General features: G+C 35.1%; 1 protein-coding gene across 1 annotated transcript; it reads left to right on the forward strand.

Annotated features, from left to right (window-relative positions):
* Positions 1 to 4,627: 4,627 nt before the first annotated feature.
* On the forward strand, positions 4,628 to 12,793 carry LOTGIDRAFT_139511 (hypothetical protein; the record flags this gene model as incomplete). The annotated part of the gene is made up of 9 exons (XM_009049489.1): positions 4,628 to 4,732; positions 5,228 to 5,270; positions 9,024 to 9,102; positions 9,566 to 9,663; positions 10,169 to 10,289; positions 10,942 to 11,118; positions 11,561 to 11,630; positions 12,206 to 12,375; positions 12,565 to 12,793. Coding segments are annotated over 9 exons (1,092 nt in total), but the record flags the coding sequence as incomplete, so codon positions are not given.
* Positions 12,794 to 22,059: the final 9,266 nt, after the last annotated feature.

Raw genomic sequence — 22,059 nt, forward strand, 5'->3', positions numbered from 1 at the left:
AAGGGAACCCACCTTTAAACCCTTCTCATCACCATATAACCTGATATCACAATTTTGGTTCACTGTTGATTAACAACTGAAACTATCTTGACAGTGGACACTGTCTCAGGTCTAAGAAAAGCCATCACAATGTCTTGACTGTATATTCTAGAGTCTGTATCAATAAACTTGTTTAATTAGGTCTAATTAATTCTTCTCCTTAGTTTTGTTGATTCTGGAATCAACTAATTGCTGTTAAACACAAAACTTTCTAGCCTCAGTATTCTTCTGTCACCCAAAGGAGCGATCACGTAAACTGTCTTGATCGACAATTTTTGTGGCTGACTGGAATCTTGAGAAGAATCGTGCCTGAGCCTGTGCTTTCACGACAAGATTATTGCGTTCCATGACAGCCAAAAATTAATTACATATCACAATACACCACTTTGTTTATCATGTGTAACTATTGCGAAAAAACACCTAAAATGGTGAAATATATGTAAATTTGAACCTCGAGGTGGACCACATAGGCATCAACAGAATTCCTAACGGTTTTAAGAGTCATTAATAATTAGGCATTGGAACACTTTAAGACTAGGGACAAAACAGTTGTGACATAAAGGGGCAGATGATGCACCCTATTCCAGACAGGATTTATAATATCAAACAAGTTCAGCCAAGATGTCTGAGTTTTTATATATTGCATTTTTATAAAGAATGTACATTTTGGCACCTTGAATGTATTTTGTAGAAACATTTTACATATTTATAATTTAGGTTATAAGTTTATTAGAAGTTTCTCTTTTCATAGGGACAGTAAAACTCCATTCATTTCATTTTATTTTTCATAGGGACAGATTCACCATTCTTTTTTCAGAAATACATATCCTTTAGCTAAACTAATCAGTACTTTTCACAGATTACCGTTGAAATTTGAGCCTTCAAATCCATGTGTGTCTAGAATTATCTGCGTTTGAAAGTTGAATTGACGACTGTGATATTATATAGAAAAGACATATATATCAAAATGAAATTTCTAGTTCGAAATATATTTGAAGAAATTGTGGGATTTTTGTAGAGTTCTAGTAATTCTTTAGACAATTTACATATATTTTAAAGACTCAAATCAACCCCTGAAAATGCCGAATCACAGCCATAAGTAACATTCAGTGTATTCCCTTGGACTGTTGAAATTTTTGTTAAATTTATCTCAATATAGATTTTGATAAACATAATATTAACCATATAAGATGAAATATGTTAAGCTAAAAGAAAAGTGACATATTTGTCAACTGTCATGGTTTGCATATATAAAACATCAGTAAATAACTTCCTAGTAAGTCTGTATAGTGATACTAATTTTCTTACTTGTCCTTGTGATTTATGAAAAGATCAAATCACAACAAAATCAGTTGTTGAAAACATAGATATGGATATCTTGGTAAATTGATCTGCATCAATGTGATTCTTGAAAATAGACAGGCTTTCTAATAGGACTGTTGATTTAGCTCTATTAGTCAGACATGACCGGCACAGCAGCTCAATAATATATTTGTTGATGGGATTGTTTTTTTATTGTTATTGTATGACAATTATTTTAGAATGTAAAGAAAGTTAAACTACCAGTTAAAAGAATTATTACCAAAAATTCATGACATTTTAATACAGTTACTGTAAGAAACTATTATATAGTGTAGTGTCTAGTCTATTACCCACAAAACATTGTTTAAAAATGTCCGGTTGGGAAAAAAAGTAAATCAACAGCCCTGCTTACTAACCATTGTTTTTCTTTATTTGATCTGGCTAGGTCTGATTATTTAACAGTTTCATTGATTTGGTCCAAAAATGTCTAATTATAGGCCAAAAATGTAGAAAAATGTGTTATTTCTGCGTCTATATTTTCCAAAATGAGTCATTTTCAAATCATAAACCTGGCAGAGCATCTCTAAACTCACATGAGGTTAGCAATCATTATCTATAGACAATGGGATTATCTCTAATCTGATAATCCTTAAACCATCTTTTACACATACTGACATGCTATTGTGTCAACTTGAGACGGCAGTCATGAGGTAGTTACCTTGGCAATTTCTGTTTCTGTACAAAACATAGATAATGATCATTTTTTTTATTTCATCAGTCTGGTGGGTAGATCGAAACATCTGCCTCTATTCTAGCCTCTGATAGTGTATTTTGAAAGTTGTCTGCTGGTGTAGGTAGAGACAGAAAAACTAAGCTTGTTTTACGAAGATTTATCTGCACCTCTGTGGGCTCAAAGGTTTTAAAGTTATATGTATGGGATCCACCAAACCCAGATAAATTCGGTGAGATAGATATAGATTCCATCAGAAACCCCCTACGCCATTAGGTTCCATTAAAGTTTTTGATCTCTCATCGGCCATTTAAAACTGCATACGCAGCCAAAAGGTCACTGAGTCACAACACTATACTAACAAAAGGAAAGTTAAGATTTTACCCTACATTTCCAGTCAACGTAAAGATAGTTTGATATTATGTTAGAAAAAACAGGTGTGAAAAATCCCCATATAACAGGGCTTAGTTTTTCTGACTCCAGCTGATAACTGTCAAAATATCCATCAGAGGCTGGATGTTTTGGACTATCTGCACCTTTGAACTCCAAATCCTTTCAATTCCAGTGTAATTGAATATCAAGTATATTCTGGGTCTCTATATTGATAAAATATTGACCTTGTCTTAAACAAACTATTTTTTGTCGTGTTTCTCTTCTCTACTTGCTCTTTCTTCAGTTTATTTACTTTTTACTTCAAATATTTCATTTTGTCAGTTCACAACATTTTTAAAAAAAGAAATCTTATTTGAAGGTAGTTTGTGGTAATGTGAATAATGTGTGAGTGCTTTCTGAAGAGTTTGGATCACATCTTCAGGAGTTGTAATATTTTACTATTGGATTGTTGTCATTTGTTGAATATAATGAACATTTTCGTTAAGGGATACGGTTGTGTTAATGTTTTTTTAAGACTGTACTGTAGTGACTTCAACCATCTATTACAGTTTGTGAATTGATTGTAGACAAACTATATGTCAGTATTTTAAGGACATGTCATAACTGCATGTGAATATATTAATAATTGGCCTGTATACTTAAGACTGTACAGAGTGACTTCAAACATCTATTACAGTTTGTGAATTGATTGTATACAAACTATATGTCAGTATTTTAAGGACATGTCATAACTGCATGTGAATATATTAATAATGGGCCTGTATACGTAAGACTATACAGAGTCACTTCAACCTTCTATTACAGTCTGTGAATTGATTGTATACAAACTATATGTCAGTATTTTAAGGACATGTCATAACTGCATGTGAATATATTAATTATTGGCCTGTATACGTAAGACTGTACTGTAGTGACTTCAACCTTCTATAACAGTTTGTGAATTGATTGTATACAAACTATATGTCAGTATTTTAAGGACATGTCATAACTGCATGTGAATATATTAATAATGGGCCTGTATACGTAAGACTGTACTGTAGTGACTTCAACCATCTATTACAGTTTGTGAATTGATTGTAGACAAACTATATGTCAGTATTTTAAGGACATGTCATAACTGCATGTGAATTTATTAATTATTGGCCTGTATACGTAAGACTGTACAGAGTGACTTCAACCTTCTATAACAGTTTGTGAATTGATTGTAGACAAACTATATGTTAGTATTTTAAGGACATGTCATAATTGCATGTGAATATGAACAATTGGCCTGTATACTTAAGACTGTACTGTAGTGACTTCAACCATCTATTACAGTCTGTGAATTGATTGTAGACAAACTAGATGTCAGTTTTTTAAGGACATGTCATAACTGCATGTGAATATATTAATAATTGGCCTGTATACTTAAGACTGTACTGTAGTGACTTCAACCATCTATTACAGTTTGTGAATTGATTGTATACAAACTATATGTCAGTATTTTAAGGACATGTCATAACTGCATGTGAATATATTAATAATTGGCCTGTATACGTAAGACTGTACAGAGTGACTTCAACCTTCTATAACAGTTTGTGAATTGATTGTAGACAAACTATATGTTAGTATTTTAAGGACATGTCATAATTGCATGTGAATATTAACAATTGGCCTGTATACTTAAGACTGTACTGTAGTGACTTCAACCATCTATTACAGTCTGTGAATTGATTGTAGACAAACTATATGTCAGTATTTTAAGGACATGTCATAACTGCATGTGAATATATTAATTATTGGCCTGTATACGTAAGACTGTACAGAGTGACTTCAACCTTCTATAACAGTTTGTGAATTGATTGTAGACAAACTATATGTTAGTATTTTAAGGACATGTCATAACTGCATGTGAATATATTAATAATGGGCCTGTATACGTAAGACTGTACTGTAGTGACTTCAACCATCTATTACAGTCTGTGAATTGATTGTAGACAAACTAGATGTCAGTATTTTAAGGACATGTCATAACTGCATGTGAATATATTAATAATTGGCCTGTATACGTAAGACTATACAGAGTCACTTCAACCTTCTATTACAGTCTGTGAAGTGATTGTAGACAAACTATATGTCAGTACTTTAAGGACAGTATTAATTTTTTTTGATTGTATATTTCAGAAAAAGTCACTGGGGTCAGAATTATTAGAGCAGGTATTTTATCACCTAGATTTGGTGGAGAAAGACTATTTTGGTTTACAATATACTGACATTCATAATGTTGCTGTAAGTTCTATTTATAATATCACAAAATTATCAAACACTACACCCATTATCCAGTACTTATTTTACAATACTATCGAATACAAATTCATCATTTTTGTCATTATAATAAAATCACACCTAAAATACTTCTTTGTCACAAAATGATTTCAATTTTGCTTCCACGTCAAGATTATTGCATTGTTAACAGGATTTTGAACATCAAACAAGTTTGATATTTGTGGCTGATTTTTTTCTCATTTTTCGCATTTTTTCTCTTGGTGTGACTGCACTCAGAAAAAGACAAGATTCCACAGAAAGTCATCATCAAATAAAATTCATTTTTTCTTCAATTGCATGATAATCGACATGGCGGAAAACGACCGACTGGAGATATTTTGTCTCCTCGTGTGCCCACAGTCGGTCGTTCGGTAAAACTCTTGATAAAAATGGCCGACCAAAACTGTTTATGTGCCCATAGCATAAAGAAATTCATTTCCAACATTTCTTATGTTTCAGCATTGGTTGGATCCAACCAAGCAGATTAAAAAACAGGCCAAAAGTAAGTTTCCTTTCATTCTATGATTTAATCATTTTAAGGTTTTTCAGTATTTTAGGAAGTATCAATGAAAAAATTGGGTGAGTGTCAAGGAAGCTTTTAGTGAGTTCTATTAGTAAAGTTTTTTGTAGGCTTTTTAAGCTATATCTATGCTAATAAATTGGACAAGCTTTCATCTTTCCAAGGGAGCCGCAGTGGCTTAGTGTGTAAGACACTTGCTCTCTAACTTGATGGTCTTTCCAAGGGAGCCGTGGTGGCTCAGTGAGTAAGACACTTGCTCTCTAACCTGATGGTCTTTCCAAGGGAGCCGCAGTGGCTTAGTGAGTTAGACCCTTGCTCTTTAACCTCATGGTCTTTCGAAGGGAGCCGTGGTGGCTCAGTGACTAAGACACTTGCTCTCTAACCTGAAGATTTTTCGAAGGGAGCCGCGGTGGCTCAGTGACTAAGACACTTGCTCTCTAACCTGAAGGTTTTTCGAAGGGAGCCACGGTGGCTAAGTGAATTAGATGCTTCCTCGCTAATCTTAAGGTCCAAGATTCAATACTGCAATAGGTTGAGATAACACCTTTGGTTTTCCTTTATCAGTGATGATGGTTGGAGGGGGGAGGGGGGCATGTGTCTTGTCGTTCAGATGGGACAATGAACCAAGGCTGTGCATTAAAGATCCCTTGACAATTGGAAGTGCAAAAAGAGTAAGCTAATGCCGCTGTCCTGGCAAAATTTCCCTCATTGCACCCTGCATGGCATTACCAGTCTTCATTAGCCCACAAGTAGGACATAAAACTCCATTTATTTCATATCATCTTTGGAAGTATTGATATAAGTTTATAGACCTAGGATATACTTTAAAACTATCAGATTTGACATGATATGTTGAATATTTTCAGATATTCCATATACAACTGTCAGAGGACATGGTAAATCTTTTTACTTGTTCTAACAGTGTTTATTAAAGATGGGTTCCCATATTTCATGTAACTTTATTTATCAAATGGAGCCTGTGACATTGATATTGTAGGTGTGGCTCATTGAGTTGGACTCTTGCTACAACTTAAAGGTCCAAGCATTGAGATACATATTGGGAGTTTTCTGTCATCAATCATGCCTGACATGGCAAATGTATTTAGATAGGACAATAAATCGAGGCCTCCAATTTAACAGACTGCAGATTAATGAAATTTGTGTCTGAAAAATGTGGAAACCCATCTTTAAATCAACAATAAATCCTCACACTAGTTTGATGTTACCTCAATGCATGTTGTTTAGTTATCTAAGGTTTTTTTTAATTTTAAAGGGATGCAGAAATCTAATTTTTGAATTTTCCAAATGATGTCATAAATGCCATTTGATGTTTCAAAGGTATCTAGTCATCAACCAACTTTTCAAAAATTAAATCAAATAGAGCTCAATAAGATGACCATTTCCCTTTAAAGGAACACTACCTCTTAGAATGGACATAAAATTTAAATTCTCAAACTCGTTCAACAAGTGTATATATTCATCAGTTAGACTTACTAGGTTCCATGACTAAAGAATAGAATCTCTATATAAGACAATATATCCATTAAACTAAATAATTATTGAAAAGGTAAGTCCACTGATGAACAAAGACTCATATTGGCCAAGTTTAAGAATTTTAATTTTTTGGATATCTTTAAGAGGTAGTATACCCTTAAGTTGAATATTTTTAATTGTTGTATTAATTTAACAGTGTTATCTAATAGTAATAGTGTTTGAAGTTGTTTACTTTTGTAAACTGAAAGAACTTGGCCCATACTATGTGGGCGTTAACATTCTTGTCTTTTGACGAATGCTACATAATTTCTGTATTTTTTAAAGACATATTCTTGTTGTGTTCCCAATTTTTTTCTGTATATGGCATATGCACAATTTTTTCTTTTTAGATTCAAGCAAAATCAATTTCAACTTAAAAGATTTTTTGTTTTGTGTTTTTTAAGGGTGACTCCACCCATGATCTGACATGCACTTCTATATTTTTCAACCAATCAAAATATTCCTCTCTTTTTGTGGGGAATTTTGAGACTGTAACATAAAGTGTTAAATGAGCTCGGAATACACCTTTTGTTCACAGAATCCCAGTGTTGAAGAGGGCAGATATTTGATTGGCTGGTAGTATCATCAAACTGACGAATGTTAAAGATGCCCGTCTTTAGAATGTAACAGAAGTGGCTAAATTAAAAATAAAAGTTTATAAAAAAGGGAACAAAAGTTTGGTCTGATTAGTGACAAATGTCAAAACTATAATTTTCTTGCCCTTGTAAATTTATTATCAATGAAATTCTATATGATGGTTTTTACACTTTCTTACACTTTTATCAACTCTTTCACTGGCTCAGGTTCAGGACAAAGGTCATTTCTGGGGTTTAAGGTCAAAGCAAGGTGTCTAATGTCAAAGGTCATGCATTCCACTTTAAAATGATCAATGTGTTCCCTGGATTTAAGTATTAGGTATGGTAGCTAATGTTTTGACATTTTGTAAAATGCTAAAATGTATAATAGCTTTTAGAAAATTTGGTCAATTGTAGAAAAATTAAATTGAAAATTTTCAGTTGAAGTAGATGTGGTTAGAAAAGCCAAAACTTTTTTTTAAGTTAAATAAATTTTGATTTGGTAGTTCTAGAAACAAAATTTTAAAATGGATACTCAAAAATAAATGACAAATATTAACTCTCAGAGGGCGATACAGGTTGAGTTCCATATTGCAGAGTGGTGTAAAGTTTTCTACTCTGGTAGTGTTAGCATACCCTTGCCCTAGAGAAGAAGTGAGGTTGTATAGCACAGTAGCGTTGATGCTTGGTTAAGCCGAGCAAATGGCGGCTGTGGGTTCCGATCTTGAAAAAGTCATCTTTACTCATAATTCCAGTCAACCCATCTGTAAATGGGTATGAACAATCCAGAAGAACAATGCCAAGAGGTTAGACCAAGGACCAGCTGGTAGAAAGGATCATTAACTGTGAACCTAAGTTATCCTTGTAAAATATAGTTCTTTCTTTCTTAATAATATATATATGAACAACAGGTCTCTATTGTTATATAATGTACTGTAGTAAATTAGAAAATAGTTGAAGCATGATAAGTTATTCTCAGTGTTATAAATATAATGACAACTATGATAATATTTTAGGTTATACTGTCCTTATAGAGGAAATATATATATGCCAGTGGCTCGACTAGATTATTGGGGGCCGTTGACTTGAGTTGGACCTCTCCTCCAGGAATTTGATTTTAATATTATCCTCTCCTGCATTCTGAGACCCTGCTTAATGTCAATTTAATGCCTGTTAATATTTTTTTCTGGGGGTTGGCCCCTCTTAGGGGTGGGGGGGGTTCCTGTGGTATTTGATCCACTGGTATGTGCCAGTTTCAAAATAACCATTTTCACAATGTCAAGCTATTACTATGTCTTATACCTTGACTGCAATTGTCACTTTGCTTGTTACATCTTTAAAGGTGATGGGGACAGATTTTCATCAGCATGTTAATGTTTCTAGTTATATTATATATTGTAATTGATATTATAGATTATAGAAAATATTGTTGGAATCAAAGGTGATGTACAACATAGAAAAGATGCTGAAATACTCTATAATGGGTGTTATATAGTTGCTAGCACAGTTTTACTGCACCTTGTTTTATCATAAATCTTTACTTTGTGACCTAGGCCAGTGCTTTCATGAGACTGTGTTCTCATCACCATCTAACACAGTTTTGAAATGATGTTTTTGTTTATTGTAGTTGGTCCACACTATACATTCCGATTTCGGGTGAAATTCTACTCCTCAGAACCAAATAACCTACATGAAGAATTAACCAGGTAAGAGTTATTGCCCTTTATAGATCAAGGGGGCCACTGAGTTCTGGGACTGATGAAATTGCAGAACGTTCAATAAAACAATTTATAACAGAGATCAGAACATGTTTTATATATGCTGGAAAAATAGTAGTTGCAGACAGAATTCAAAATGGCGGAAAAGGAACTAAATGTGACATATTAAGCGCAGAATTGGAACAGACGGAACCTGTTCAGAACTCTCCAATTGAGCGCCATCCAAAAGCTTTGATTCTGTTTCACAAAAATTTAACCAAACTGAAATCCAGATTTAACAATACAGCAATCTGATTGGTTAATAAAATAATCGAGTTCAATTTAACCCTGGGTCGAATGATCGTTCATGTTTTTTGACCTAGCTCAGTTATCTTCAACAAACCACGTTTCTTTGTGAGCACATATAACTAGACTGTAACTGTATTATAACTAATATTACGTTCACTTTTAGATACCAGTTTTTCTTACAATTAAAACAAGATATATACACCAAGAGATTAGAACCGCCTGAAGATATTCTCATAGAAATGTGTGCTTATGCCATCCAATGTAAGTTCTAATTGGTGAAGTTTTGAAACACATTTTGTCCAGATCTGGCCTCTAGTAATAAACATTTTATGGTGCAGTACAGAAGGATATAAATTCCATTTTATCTCTATTTTTTAAGCCAACCAATATAAGTTTTAATCAAACCTGTTTAAATAACTTAAAGAGATATAAAAGAGGTTTTCTAAATGTTTTATGTGTATTGGGGAAACGGCTAACATCAATTAGCACCAATTTTCAATCAGACATCTGTGGTTGGTTCCTGCCATTCCACCAAAACTTAGTGTTTGATAAAGCATTGATTTTATGACATGAGACCAGTCACGATTAGTGACATCAAGAAATTCTTAGTTTTAGTGGAATTGCAGGAACCGCCAATTGATGCTATAGGTCCCCGATAATATATTTTTAGAAAACCCCCTTACAATCCCTTAGATATATTTGTCAAATCCAAGTTTCAAGACCGTGTTATGTTCCCATCCTGACCTGAGTTTTTCTCTGTTTTCAGCTGAATTAGGAGACTATGAACCTGAAGAGCATACAGCTGCCTTAATATCAGAATTCAGATTTGTTCCTGATCAAACAGAAGAACTTGAGTTAAAAATCTTTGAAAAATATAAAGAATGCAAGTAAGTACAAATATTAAACAGCCATGTTTTACAAGCATCTGGTCTTCATCTTGTCTTATGGTGCAGGCACTCGAATCACCTTGGTTGATGATTTTTGTTGCTGACTAGAGTCTTGTCATGAATTTCACCGACTGACTGCGAGCACACAAGGAGACAAGACATCTCCAGTCTGGTTTGATATTATAAATCCTGTCGGCAACGTAAAAATCTTGTCGTTGAAGCTCGGGCACACATGTGATTTTACTCAGAATTAAGTGCGCAAGGATTGATCTTTCCAGATTATCAATACCCAATTACACAGGGGGCTTGACAAACTTACCTACTATTGTCCAAATGACATCAAATGTCCTTTGAGCTTGAGGACTAAAGCTAAGATTCCATACTCGCGTCATGCTTCATCCGTCATGTGTTAAAAGTCGAAATGGTTGGTTTAAGAGTTTATGATTCCATTCCATATATGCGGAAGCGGTATCCGTCAAATGGTCTCTGTCATACATAAATAAAAAATCGTCGAGTGTAGCGATTTTTGACGCATCCGCAAGGGCCATTTATGTCCACATGACGCATCCGCATGACACGTATATGGAAATCTTAGCTTAAAACTTATAACTCTTTGCTTTTTGGGTTGTCATTTTCTTGTGTGTTTTTGCAGAGGTCAGACCCCAGCGCAGGCAGAAGTGGTATTCTTAAACAAAGCAAAATGGTTGGAGATGTATGGTGTTGACCTTCATACAGTTCAAGGTCGTGACGGAATGGATTATACATTAGGTCTAACACCTACAGGTGTCCTAGTGTTCGAGGGACAACAGAAAATTGGGCTTTTCTTCTGGTGAGTGAACTATTTTACTTTATCTAGCACATTTTTGGATTTGTTCAGGTACAATAAACAAAGTTCAGAGTGGGACAGAAATTGGTGTTGGGAATTGTAAACCATTAAAGGGGTTGTAAAAAGATTTTCTGAAATTGTTATGTATATTGGGGACACTGATGGCATCAATTTGCACCATTCAGATGTCTGTGGTTCCTTAGTGTTTGATGACGTCACTAATGGTGAAGGCCTTATGTGATGAAGCATATTTCGCCATTAGTGCCTTCATCAAACATTTAGTAGAATTGCAGGAACCACAGACGTCTGATTGAAAATTGGAATAGTGTAAATTGATACTATCAGTATCCCCGATACACATAACAAATTTAGAAAACCTCTTTACAATCCTTTTAAGTCACAAGGTTAACACATTATCAATTTGGGAATAATCTGTTAATTTCAGGCCAAAGATGACGAAGTTAGATTTTAAAGGAAAGAAATTAACATTGATTGTTGTTGAGGATGATGAAGAGGTAAGTTCATTTTTTTTAAAAAACTAGATATAAAGTGTGAACCAGGGTGGCTTATCATGTTTGACTCTTGTTCGCTAACCTTGGGATTTGGGGTCTTGGGTTCAGTCTAATCAAAATAACATAACACCAAATTTTTTTTTTCCATCTAGAACATTCGCCTTTGATGTCTTGTCCAGCCAATCAAATTCCTGTCCTCTCCAACGCTGGGATTTTGTGACGCTAACAAAAGCTGTATTCCAAGAAGCATTAGGCACTGAATGCACCTTATGTCCGCATCACAAAATCCAAACTTTGATGAGGGGAGAAATTTGATTGGCTAGCAGTCTAATCAAACTGACAAATGTTCAAAAGGGCCGTCTTTGGATCCTGACGCTTGTCCAAAGACATTCTGAATTCAGTGGCAAACTCAACGGCGATTATTGAACCTTATAGAATCTTTTGCTTCCTAGAATCTTATTGCATTCTTATGGTGACCTTAACCTTGCTCTGAGCCAATTTTCCGTTGCCATAGCAACTTACTAAATATGCCTTTCCAGTATGACAGGACTATAAGATGTAATTTCATTTCTATTCAGGGTCATGGACAAGATCATACGTTTGTTTTCCGGTTGATGAGTGAAAAAGCTTGTAAACATCTGTGGAAGTGTGCGGTAGAACATCATGCTTTCTTCCGGTTAAAAGGACCAGTGAAAGGAACTTCTACACGACAGAATTTCTTCAGAATGGGATCTCGCTTTAGATACAGGTTTGTAGAGATAGCCATGAGAGTCATTTAAAGGGATTCTAAATTTGTTATGTGTATCGGGGACACTGATATCAGTCTGCACCATTCCAATTTTCAATAAGATGTCTGTGGTTCCTGCAATTCACCTGGTGAGATCACAAAAACAGACGAGCTTGAATATGTAAAAAAATAACTCTCCATTTTTTTCAGTGGAAGGACAGAATACCAGACGGCTACTCTGAATCGTGTAAGAAGAAGTGTTCGTTTTGAGAGGAAACCCAGTCAGAGATATTCTCGTCGTGCTACTTTGGAGAGAAAGGAACTGGCTGAGAAAAAACGACGTGATCAGGAACGAAAGAAAATGGCAGAAGAAAGGTATGTGATGTTTTTTGATTTAAATAAAACTAGTCAATTTTGTGAATTTTGTTTAAAGCCTTGAATGGTTTCTGATTTTTCAAACGCTGTTGTATGTTCAAAAATATTTTGAGTATGCTGGTGGACAAGGCTGTCCGGAGGCCATTTTGAACATTTCAGTCTAAATATTTAAAAATCAGGTGTCGTTGTTAAGCAGATTCACACTTCTGACTAACAGAGTAGGCATTTCTTCAAAGAGTCCACAAAGCTTTTAAATTTAGGATGATTTTTTTTTTCCAGGAAAAAGGCGTCTGCTGCCCCTCCAACACCATCTGTGGAAACGACATTTGATGTCCCTGACAACAAGACGCCTCCTCCTGTTGCTAAGAGGACGAAAACCCCTCCCCCACCTGCCACAGTTAAGTCAGCAGATGCCAAATCACAAGCAGCAGTGGATAGACTGGATAATCTGATAAAAGGATCTACTCTTGAACGTCCAGTTAAACGTGGAGTAGGGGAGGCAACTGTGACTCTACCCTCGACAAGTTCGAATTCTACAGCTAATGATATAGATCTGAAAGGTAGGAATTTATGTGGCTCAGACCTTGCCTACTAAAAATCTGAGGTGAAATTCACATGCCAGTTGAGATACTACCCTTAGATATTTGACCCTTGATTTTTCACCTGTCCATGAGGCAGGTTGGATGAGCTGACATGGAAAAAGAATCTAGTGGTTAGGCTGGAATGATAAACCAAGACGCTGTCTGCTGCAGGCTGTGCATGTTACAATCCCTTTGACAGATGGGATATTAAGAAAGAGCAGACTGTTTCCTTCATTTCACATTGTATGGCATTTCACATTGCCTTCCTTCATAAACCAATTCGAAGCAGCATAGGATGTTGTCCAGCAGCCCAAAAATCTTTTTCAGTTTTGCTAAAATTCCTTAAAGAAATGTTGAATTTGAGGGGAAATCCTTAAAAGCCCTGGCTATGTATTCTCGAAACGATCTTAGCGCTAGGAAGTCCTAGATTCTTATCTTCTATCATTGATTCTAAGACATCCTAGCGCTAAGATCGATTCGAGAATACGTGGCCAGATTTTTTATGTCAATTCCTAATTTTTTTGTATTTCTACCCGAGGGGGCGATTGTTGTGTCGTCAACAGGAATGTTGTTTGGAATGGTCTCAGATGCAAGCGTATCAAACCTAATTTTTTAACATTTTTCTAGGTCCCCTACTCTCAACTCTAGCGCTTAAGTATTTTTGCAAGTTGCATAAGTGCCAAATGTGGGAGCCGCCGGTGCTAGACAGCCTGAAAGCAGCGTTCCTACAATATTCCTTGTTTTTAGATGAACCCACAACACCTTTTTGTCTTATTTTACAGTTGCATCTGAAAGTGCCATAGCTAGAATGAAAGGTTTGGATGAAACTAAACCAGTTCCAGTTGTTCAGAAACAGAAAGATGTGAACAATTTTACACGCAATAACCAGGTTAAATATGCAGGAGGCGCTTCATCTATTCCAGCCAATCAAATGAAGTGTAACATATTCAAAGCTAAATTGGAAGAAGATTTGAAGAAAGGTGAGATATCATTGGTTGGTTGTCAGTTGGTGAAAACCGATTGCATTTTGACACCATTTTTTGAGGCAAATAGGGCAATAAAACAAGTTCAGAATCCCCTCTACGTGTGCTGGAAAAAATAGTAGGTAGAGACATAATTCAAAATGGCGGAGAAAGAAAAAAAATGGGAAAATTTTGAAAGTGACCGTTTTGCTTCCGTAGTGTTCGATTGAGGGTAGAATTGGAACCGATGAAACCTGTTCAGAACACTCCAATCGAGCGCCACCATTTCTTTACATTAGGACAGTAGAAAATAAGATTTGTAAGGTGTAAAACGCCATTTTGTTTTTTTTCAGGGTCTGATGTGGATACGACAACATCTCCTAATACAACTGTAGATGATGAAGATGAAATTCTCTCTAAAAGGTAATTTTCATTTAATTTGCATTTTATTCTATTTTCAACTTTATGCCTGTGTTATTGTTTGCATTTTTTGGAAATTTATTCTTATTTTGAACGGTTTTATCCCCTTTGTGCTGCATATCCCGTTCATCGAATGCTTCCCCATTATTTTGCAATCTTCTGTTGTTTTGATAGCAATGGTATGTACACATTAATCAAGAAAACCCCAAATTTGTTACGAATTGAATTTCCCTTTTGCAATACCCAAAACCTTCACAGAATTGCACTTTGCAAATTCTTTCAAGAATACCTATTTGCAAATGTCACAAAATTTCTTGCTTTTCCTGAACTCAAGTAACGTCTTGTCTAGAGAATCACATCTGCATGATTTTGAGAAATCTGATTGGTCCAAATTGATAAAGAATATATCAACCAATCATATTTCTTGAAAATCAAAAGTTATGATTATGAAGTTGATAATGATTTTTCCGCAAACGCATGATTGTCATAATTTTCTCCAAACTGCTATAATGTAATTTTTGGCCTCCATGCTTTTTTTGTCTTACTCTCTTATGATGCTTTTTGATAATTCGAATGCATGCATCATAGTAAGCTATTCATTTCATTATTCTCAAAATATCTTCACAATGACATGCTATTCGACCTCTGTCTAATACCTTGACTGCAAAAGCCACATTGCTTGTATCACTGAAGGTTGTAAATGCGCCGATTTGTTTGGATTGTAAGATTCTGAATACAGCCAATCAGAGCCTTTGACAGAAAGTCTGTACAAAAAATAAGCCATAATGGTTACATTTTTTTATGTCAAGGGCTCTGATTGGCTGTAATCTTTAACACACAATCCAATCAAATCACTGCATTACATGATAAAAGAAATGTTGCTATTGCAGTCAAGGTATAAGAAGAAGTTCGTAATAGCTTGACATTGTGAAGATGGTGTTCAATTTTCCACCATTCATGTTGTATTCTGGTACATTCTGAAAGTTAAAAACAACAATGAAATTAGATTAATGATGTTTGCAGAAAGCTTTTAGCAAAATAACAAAATGGGGAACATTTTCATTAAGTTACACAAAAGTAGGATGGAAAATTCCAATTTACTTCATCAATCCCATAAGTTACAGAACATCTTTCATTTTATTAGTTCAACAAGAAACAGAACAGTAGGATATAAAACTCCATTTCATTTCATTTGTTCAGTAAAACAATGCTTCATTCCGTTTCTGGGTATGGCATGAAAGTTACCCATAATTCATTGCATGCCGACATTAATGCTTTACAGCGAGAGTGCAGCAAGTGAGGAGGAAGATCACGACAGCCAATCAGAGAAAAGCGATGAAGAGTCTGATGCCAGTGTTAAATCTGAAGAGAGGTAGACGCCATGTACTCATTAAAAAACACTAACACTGAACACTGTAACACTAATAGCATGTAGCTATTTATAGAATCTGTGCTCTAATTCTTATAAGTTACTTCTATTTATGCACATGCTGGAAAGTTTCAAACAAAAAATAAGACCAGTCCACTTTTTTCCTGGGTAGATTAGGTAGTAATTTAAAAAAACATCATATTCATTTGGTGTTCATTACTATTTGGTGGTGCTCTATTGGAGAATTCTGAACAGCTTCCATCTGTTTCAAATCCGTCTGTTTCAATTCTGTCTGTTCCAATCGCACAGATATGTCGCATTCGAAATTTTTCCCATCTATTTCCTTCTCCGCCATTTTGAATTCTGTGTGCCTGTACTATTTTTTCAACATAGGTAGAACGCATTCAGAGGTCATGTTTTATTTAACGTTCTGTTGATTCCATAAATCCAGAATGTGCAGAACCCACCAATCGAGCGCCCCCTTATTTATCTTGATTAAAGTGAACTGTTCCTGTTTATGTTTTGAGTCAATCCTGCATGTGCATTGATATCTGTGACCTACTATATGGTCTGTTTGATATAGATTAGTACTAACAATTCTCTTTAATGGTATTTCATAGACTAAATTAAATGGCTGAAATTTTGATTTTTGGTCTTCTGATAATATTTATGTTGTAGGAATAGCATTATAAAATCAAGAAAATTCCGAGAAATAAATCAAGTGTTTATGTTTTACAATTATAGGATCTACTATATCAAGGGTATAAAGAGTTTTTGAATCAAAGCCTTTGATCCATCTGGCTGATATTTCCATTTTTTTATCTGATGAATCCTTCTGCAAATATCTGTAGCAGGGTTGTTGATTTGGCTCTATTTGCCGTGCCTGATTGGCAGGCAAGTTCGTAAAGTTAAAAAAAAAATGAAATTACTCAATAATCAGAATATCAGATCAAGGGTTTAGATGTGATTGACTCTCATCCCCTTTGCAAGATCCAGGTGAATTACTAATAGCATGTTATCTGTTGTTTTATCAAATTGATTATTTGATATTGTCATATGTTTAAAATCCAGACTGACTCAACGAACATGAAACTAGATTTGATTCTGAACATTCGTCAAATTAACCTTTTGACATCTGCTTTAACCAATCAAAATTTTACCCTCTGTAACGTTGGCATTTGTGACACAGTGCTTATCAAGTTAGGTCAAAGGTTAATTTGACAAACATTCAAGAGGGCTGTCGTTAGACCCTAACTGAAGTGGCTGTATTAATAAAAGCTGATTAAAACCGGAATGAAAGTTAATTGTAATCAGACTAATATTTGATATCCATCAACAAAAGAAAATCCAAAGAAGATGCAGATATTTGACAGGTTTTTGTAGTCTTGTGGGTGCACTTTAAGGATGGCTCATTTTGACTGAACATTTTATGAGGGTATATGAAGGGTTTCTCCCTAGGACTAAATACTTTATATATGAGATAAATAATAGGTGATGGGGTTTTAGCTTCTTTTCACCAGTCTTGATAGTTCATTGCACCATTCATCTATATTTCAATCTATTTCTCCAATGACAGCTTTATTCAATATTTCTTAAATTATTTTAAAGTTTTTCTTAAATTTTTACATACAGTACATAGACTGTATAATGTACAGATGTTTATTTTTCAGTCTAAAATTTCAAGAGGTTAAGATGAACTGGCTCACAGAAGCTCAAAAGCTTATCTTTCTTAATTTTTTGTGGTCATTTTGTCATAAAATTTACTGTCATGTTTTTGCAAAGTTTGGAAACAGAAGTTTACATTTTCCCCTAATTTTTTGTATTTTAAGGCAAATGTAATGTATTCCACCATCATGGGGTCAATGAATTTTGAAATTAACCGCCTAGTTCACTAGCAAGCTACATTCATGACGTCTGCTTTAGTGAAATCAAACTGAATGAATTGTTAAAGTTTTGTCTTATATTTTAGCTACAAGAAGACTGATGATGAAGCCAAGTTAATTGTAAAACAGCCTCCGAAACCAGCACCGAGAAGTTTACGTCCACCTTCGGCCTCTTCTACAAGAATACCAACTATGTCTTCATCATCACATCATAATGGGTACAAAATTTTTTTGTTTATTTCAACCCGTTTCCCAATTGGTCCTGTAAGGGCTAAAATGGAAAACAAGAGTCAATAACTCATGGTCCTGTTAGTCCTCTGGAGGTGTAGAAAATCTCCATAAAACAGGGCCTAGTTTTTCTAACCCAACTTTGGCCGACAGCTGTCCAAAGAACTATCAGAGATTTGAATTTAGATTCCGTCTGCTCCAATTCTGCCCTCAATCGGATAGTACGCAAGCAGATATGTCACATTCAAAATTTTTCTATTTCCGCCATTTTGATTCTGTGTGCACCTTATATTTTTCGGCACATGCAACATGAACATGCAAAACTCACCAATCGAGCGACCCTAAGATATTTTTGGTACATTTGTGATATTTCAATTCTTAACAATTTTGCCCTTGTGTTGAAAAATATTGCTCGTAATCAATCGTGACAATTAGATTTTGTATATTTCAGACATGATAATTTAGTTCGACGAACTAGTAGTAACAACAGTCGAGTTAGTGAATCTCGTATCAGTCAGAGTAGTGACATATCGGACAGACATAACACCAGTTTCCGTAGCAACGATGGTGGCGCTATGAGCACACTCGAGAGACGTAAACTCAGTCAAAATAATGAAGTTTTTGTTATGACGACTGCTTCACTTCCTAATAAGGTATGTTGAGATAATTTTTATTTTTGGGTTATGGTATATATGATGTTTGAAGAATGCTTTTCAAGGTTTTGCTTCCATTCAATTTTTTATGTCACATGAAAGAAAATAATCGAACAAAAAAAAAAACGATAGAATGCAGCTTTGGCTGTTGATTAGACTTTATTTGCCAACCATGTCTGGTCAGAGGTACACAATGTCAAATTTTTTCTTAAAAGTCAGTCCTCGTAAATTTTCACGTTTACCTGCCAGAATGTCCTGCAAAAAATCAGAAATGAAAAACAGTGTCACAGAAGACAAATGAATTGAGTAAATTCTGTGATGTAAATTATTGAAGGGAGCATCACCTGCTGTGGGTTGAATGAGGTTAAAGGTGAAGCATGCACAGGTTGAATGTCGGATGTGGGTTATTGTTGGATGGGTACATGAATTATGGTATGATAGAGAACACTAATGAAATGAGGGTGAGATCAATATGGGATGAGTGTGGAATCAATGTGGGATGAGTGTGGGACAACAAATCTATGTGGGATGAAACTGGATCTAAATTATTAGAGAGCTTGGGACAGTTAAGATTAAGGATTAAGGATGAATGAGTGTGGAAGATGAATGAAGATTTTATGCTTTGGTTATAAGGATTAATTCTTCAGAGGAAGTCTTTGCTTTTGGCTTGGCTAACGCAATTTTGTTCATTTCAATACCAAGATCTTGATAGTTTTACGTTGTTCAGAATGTTTTTGGTGTCCACAGTTATACGCCAGCTTATGAACTTTGGTACCCTTTGCCATTTTGAAGAGTTAATTTTATGATTTGATTTAGACTCCACGAAAACATTAATGAGAGATTATTTATGATTATTTGTTTTGCTTCTTCCTTCCTGCTAACAGAATGAAGACAGCTTGAAACGATCACCTCCTCCCAGACCAGACAAACCGCCATCTATTAAACAGTCTAAAACATCAGCCATACCCACTGCTGCTTCATCATCAGCATCTCCCACGATTAAACCTGCAGTAGCTCACTCTGGATTACCCACTCCCCGAGCATCCAGTGGCATTCCCAAAGCTGGAGACACAAATACACCTGTGTCACCCTCAGGAATCTTAGCTCCTGGATACACTGCGATTCCCAAACCTGGACCCACAGGCATGTCTTCCTCACCCACAGGAACATCTAAACCTGGACTCACAAACATACCTTCGTCACCCACTGGGATTCCTAAACCTGGATCTACCAGTATACCAGTGTCACCATCTGGAATACCGAAGTCTGCTCATTCTGGAATACCTTCAGCTGCTCTCTCAAGCATAGCCCCGACTTCTCCAACTGGAATACCAAGAGCTCAACTTACAGGGATACCATCAGCAGGAAACACATATATTTCACCAGCTTCATCTTCAGGAATTCCAACACCAGCAGGAAGCAAAATAGCTTCACCTCCACCAAGAACCAAAGCTGTAGGCAACTCACCATTCATATATACTTCAGATGTAGACCATAACACTAACATTTCTTCTATTGATTCCATAACATGGGAACCTCTTTATGATAATTTGGCCTCTTGTAAACAGAAACCAAAAGTTAACGAACTTTTTGAAACAGATATTGATACTGCACCTCCATTTCCTCTTGATTTGGACGACCAGATGATTGAAGTCTTTCCAGATCGACTAGACCTTACGCCATCCATTGAACAAAATCAATTTCCTCCAAGCTCAAAATTGTCTGCTCAAAATTTCGCTTTCAATAACATAACACTCATTTCTACTGTCACTCATCTCCCCTCTCAATCTCCTTATGATGTTTCCATGGCAACCAGCCCAGACGACACTTGGACACAAACAGAGGAAAAATGCGAAGATTTTGTAAGTTGCACACCAAGAGTTGATGCCCTTGATGCATATTCGATTTGAATTGTACACAAAAGTTTGTTTTTAGCCATGTTTAGCATGAAATGATTGTCCACCATTTTATTTTTTTAAGTGTTCTACTAACAGTGACCTTGAACCTTTGATATTGAAGTTTTGAATTTGCACACTCATTGCATGGGTAAGAACCATGTCTATGCGAAGCTATGCAAAGAGCTATGCTTGGCTGTAGAGTGCCACTATGCTAAAATAATTATACCTTCAGATTTTTCAAGCCGGTTTAGTGTGGCAGTTCGGAGGGGCTGACATGAAAAAAGCGTCTAGTCGTTCGATTGGAACAATATTAAATTCCCCTCATTCACACTGCTTGGCGTTGCCTGTCTTTATTAGCCCAATTAGGTGCAGAAGAGTAGGACCTAAAACTCTATTCATTTCATGTCATTTTGCTATGATTATGAGACCAATGGACAAATTTTACAATCTTGGAAATATTCTTTTCATTTCTTTACCCTTTATACATTTTTGACTGTTAATCTGTTTGAAATATATAACTAACATTGCATCCTGAATCTAACCTATGTTATAGCATTTTAGATACATATATAGCATCATTGACATAGCATTATAGCATTTTGTCATATATCTACTTATATAACATTATATTCATATAGCATATAGCATCTTATTATATTATATATTTTCAACTTAGTTAGTTTTCATATAGATGATATTTATATAGCATTGTATATCTGGATCCATTTAAAACATGTCGTGTTTGATATTTGACAGATGTATGCCAGCCATAGTTAGAATAATTTATGATGACTCAACATATATCAAAACTCTAAACTATGTATGATTCTTACACGGAAATAACACATACGAACGAAGTTCACCACCATTTTGAATCTCTACCTTGACTAATAATCCAAATTTTTTAAAAAGGCCATAAAATTTCAACTAAGCCTTCAAATCACATTTAAAACAATTGTTCAAAACTTTAAATGTGATTTGAAATATCATAACCTTGGCCTTATCAGACTTATTAAGTCGAGTAAGAGATTTAAAATGGCTGTGAACTACGTTCGTATGTGTTATTTACATGTAAGAACCCTACGTTGATTCGTACAACCACTTGTGGTGTGTTAAGAAAATTTGATCACATGATACTAACCGCATTGCATGATATAATACATATATCACAAATTATGTTTCATACTGTTTGTTTAACATTTAATCTCAGTTTGCTAATGTTCGATATTGATACAGATATTTTCGTAGAAATATGAATACATTTAAAAAACTTTGAATTAATTTCCAATTTATTGATTTGTAAATTGTAACAAATTTTTGAATCTCATTTGAAAAA

This window comes from Lottia gigantea (assembly GCF_000327385.1).
Source record: "Lottia gigantea unplaced genomic scaffold LOTGIsca_137, whole genome shotgun sequence".
NCBI lineage: Eukaryota > Metazoa > Mollusca > Gastropoda > Lottiidae > Lottia > Lottia gigantea.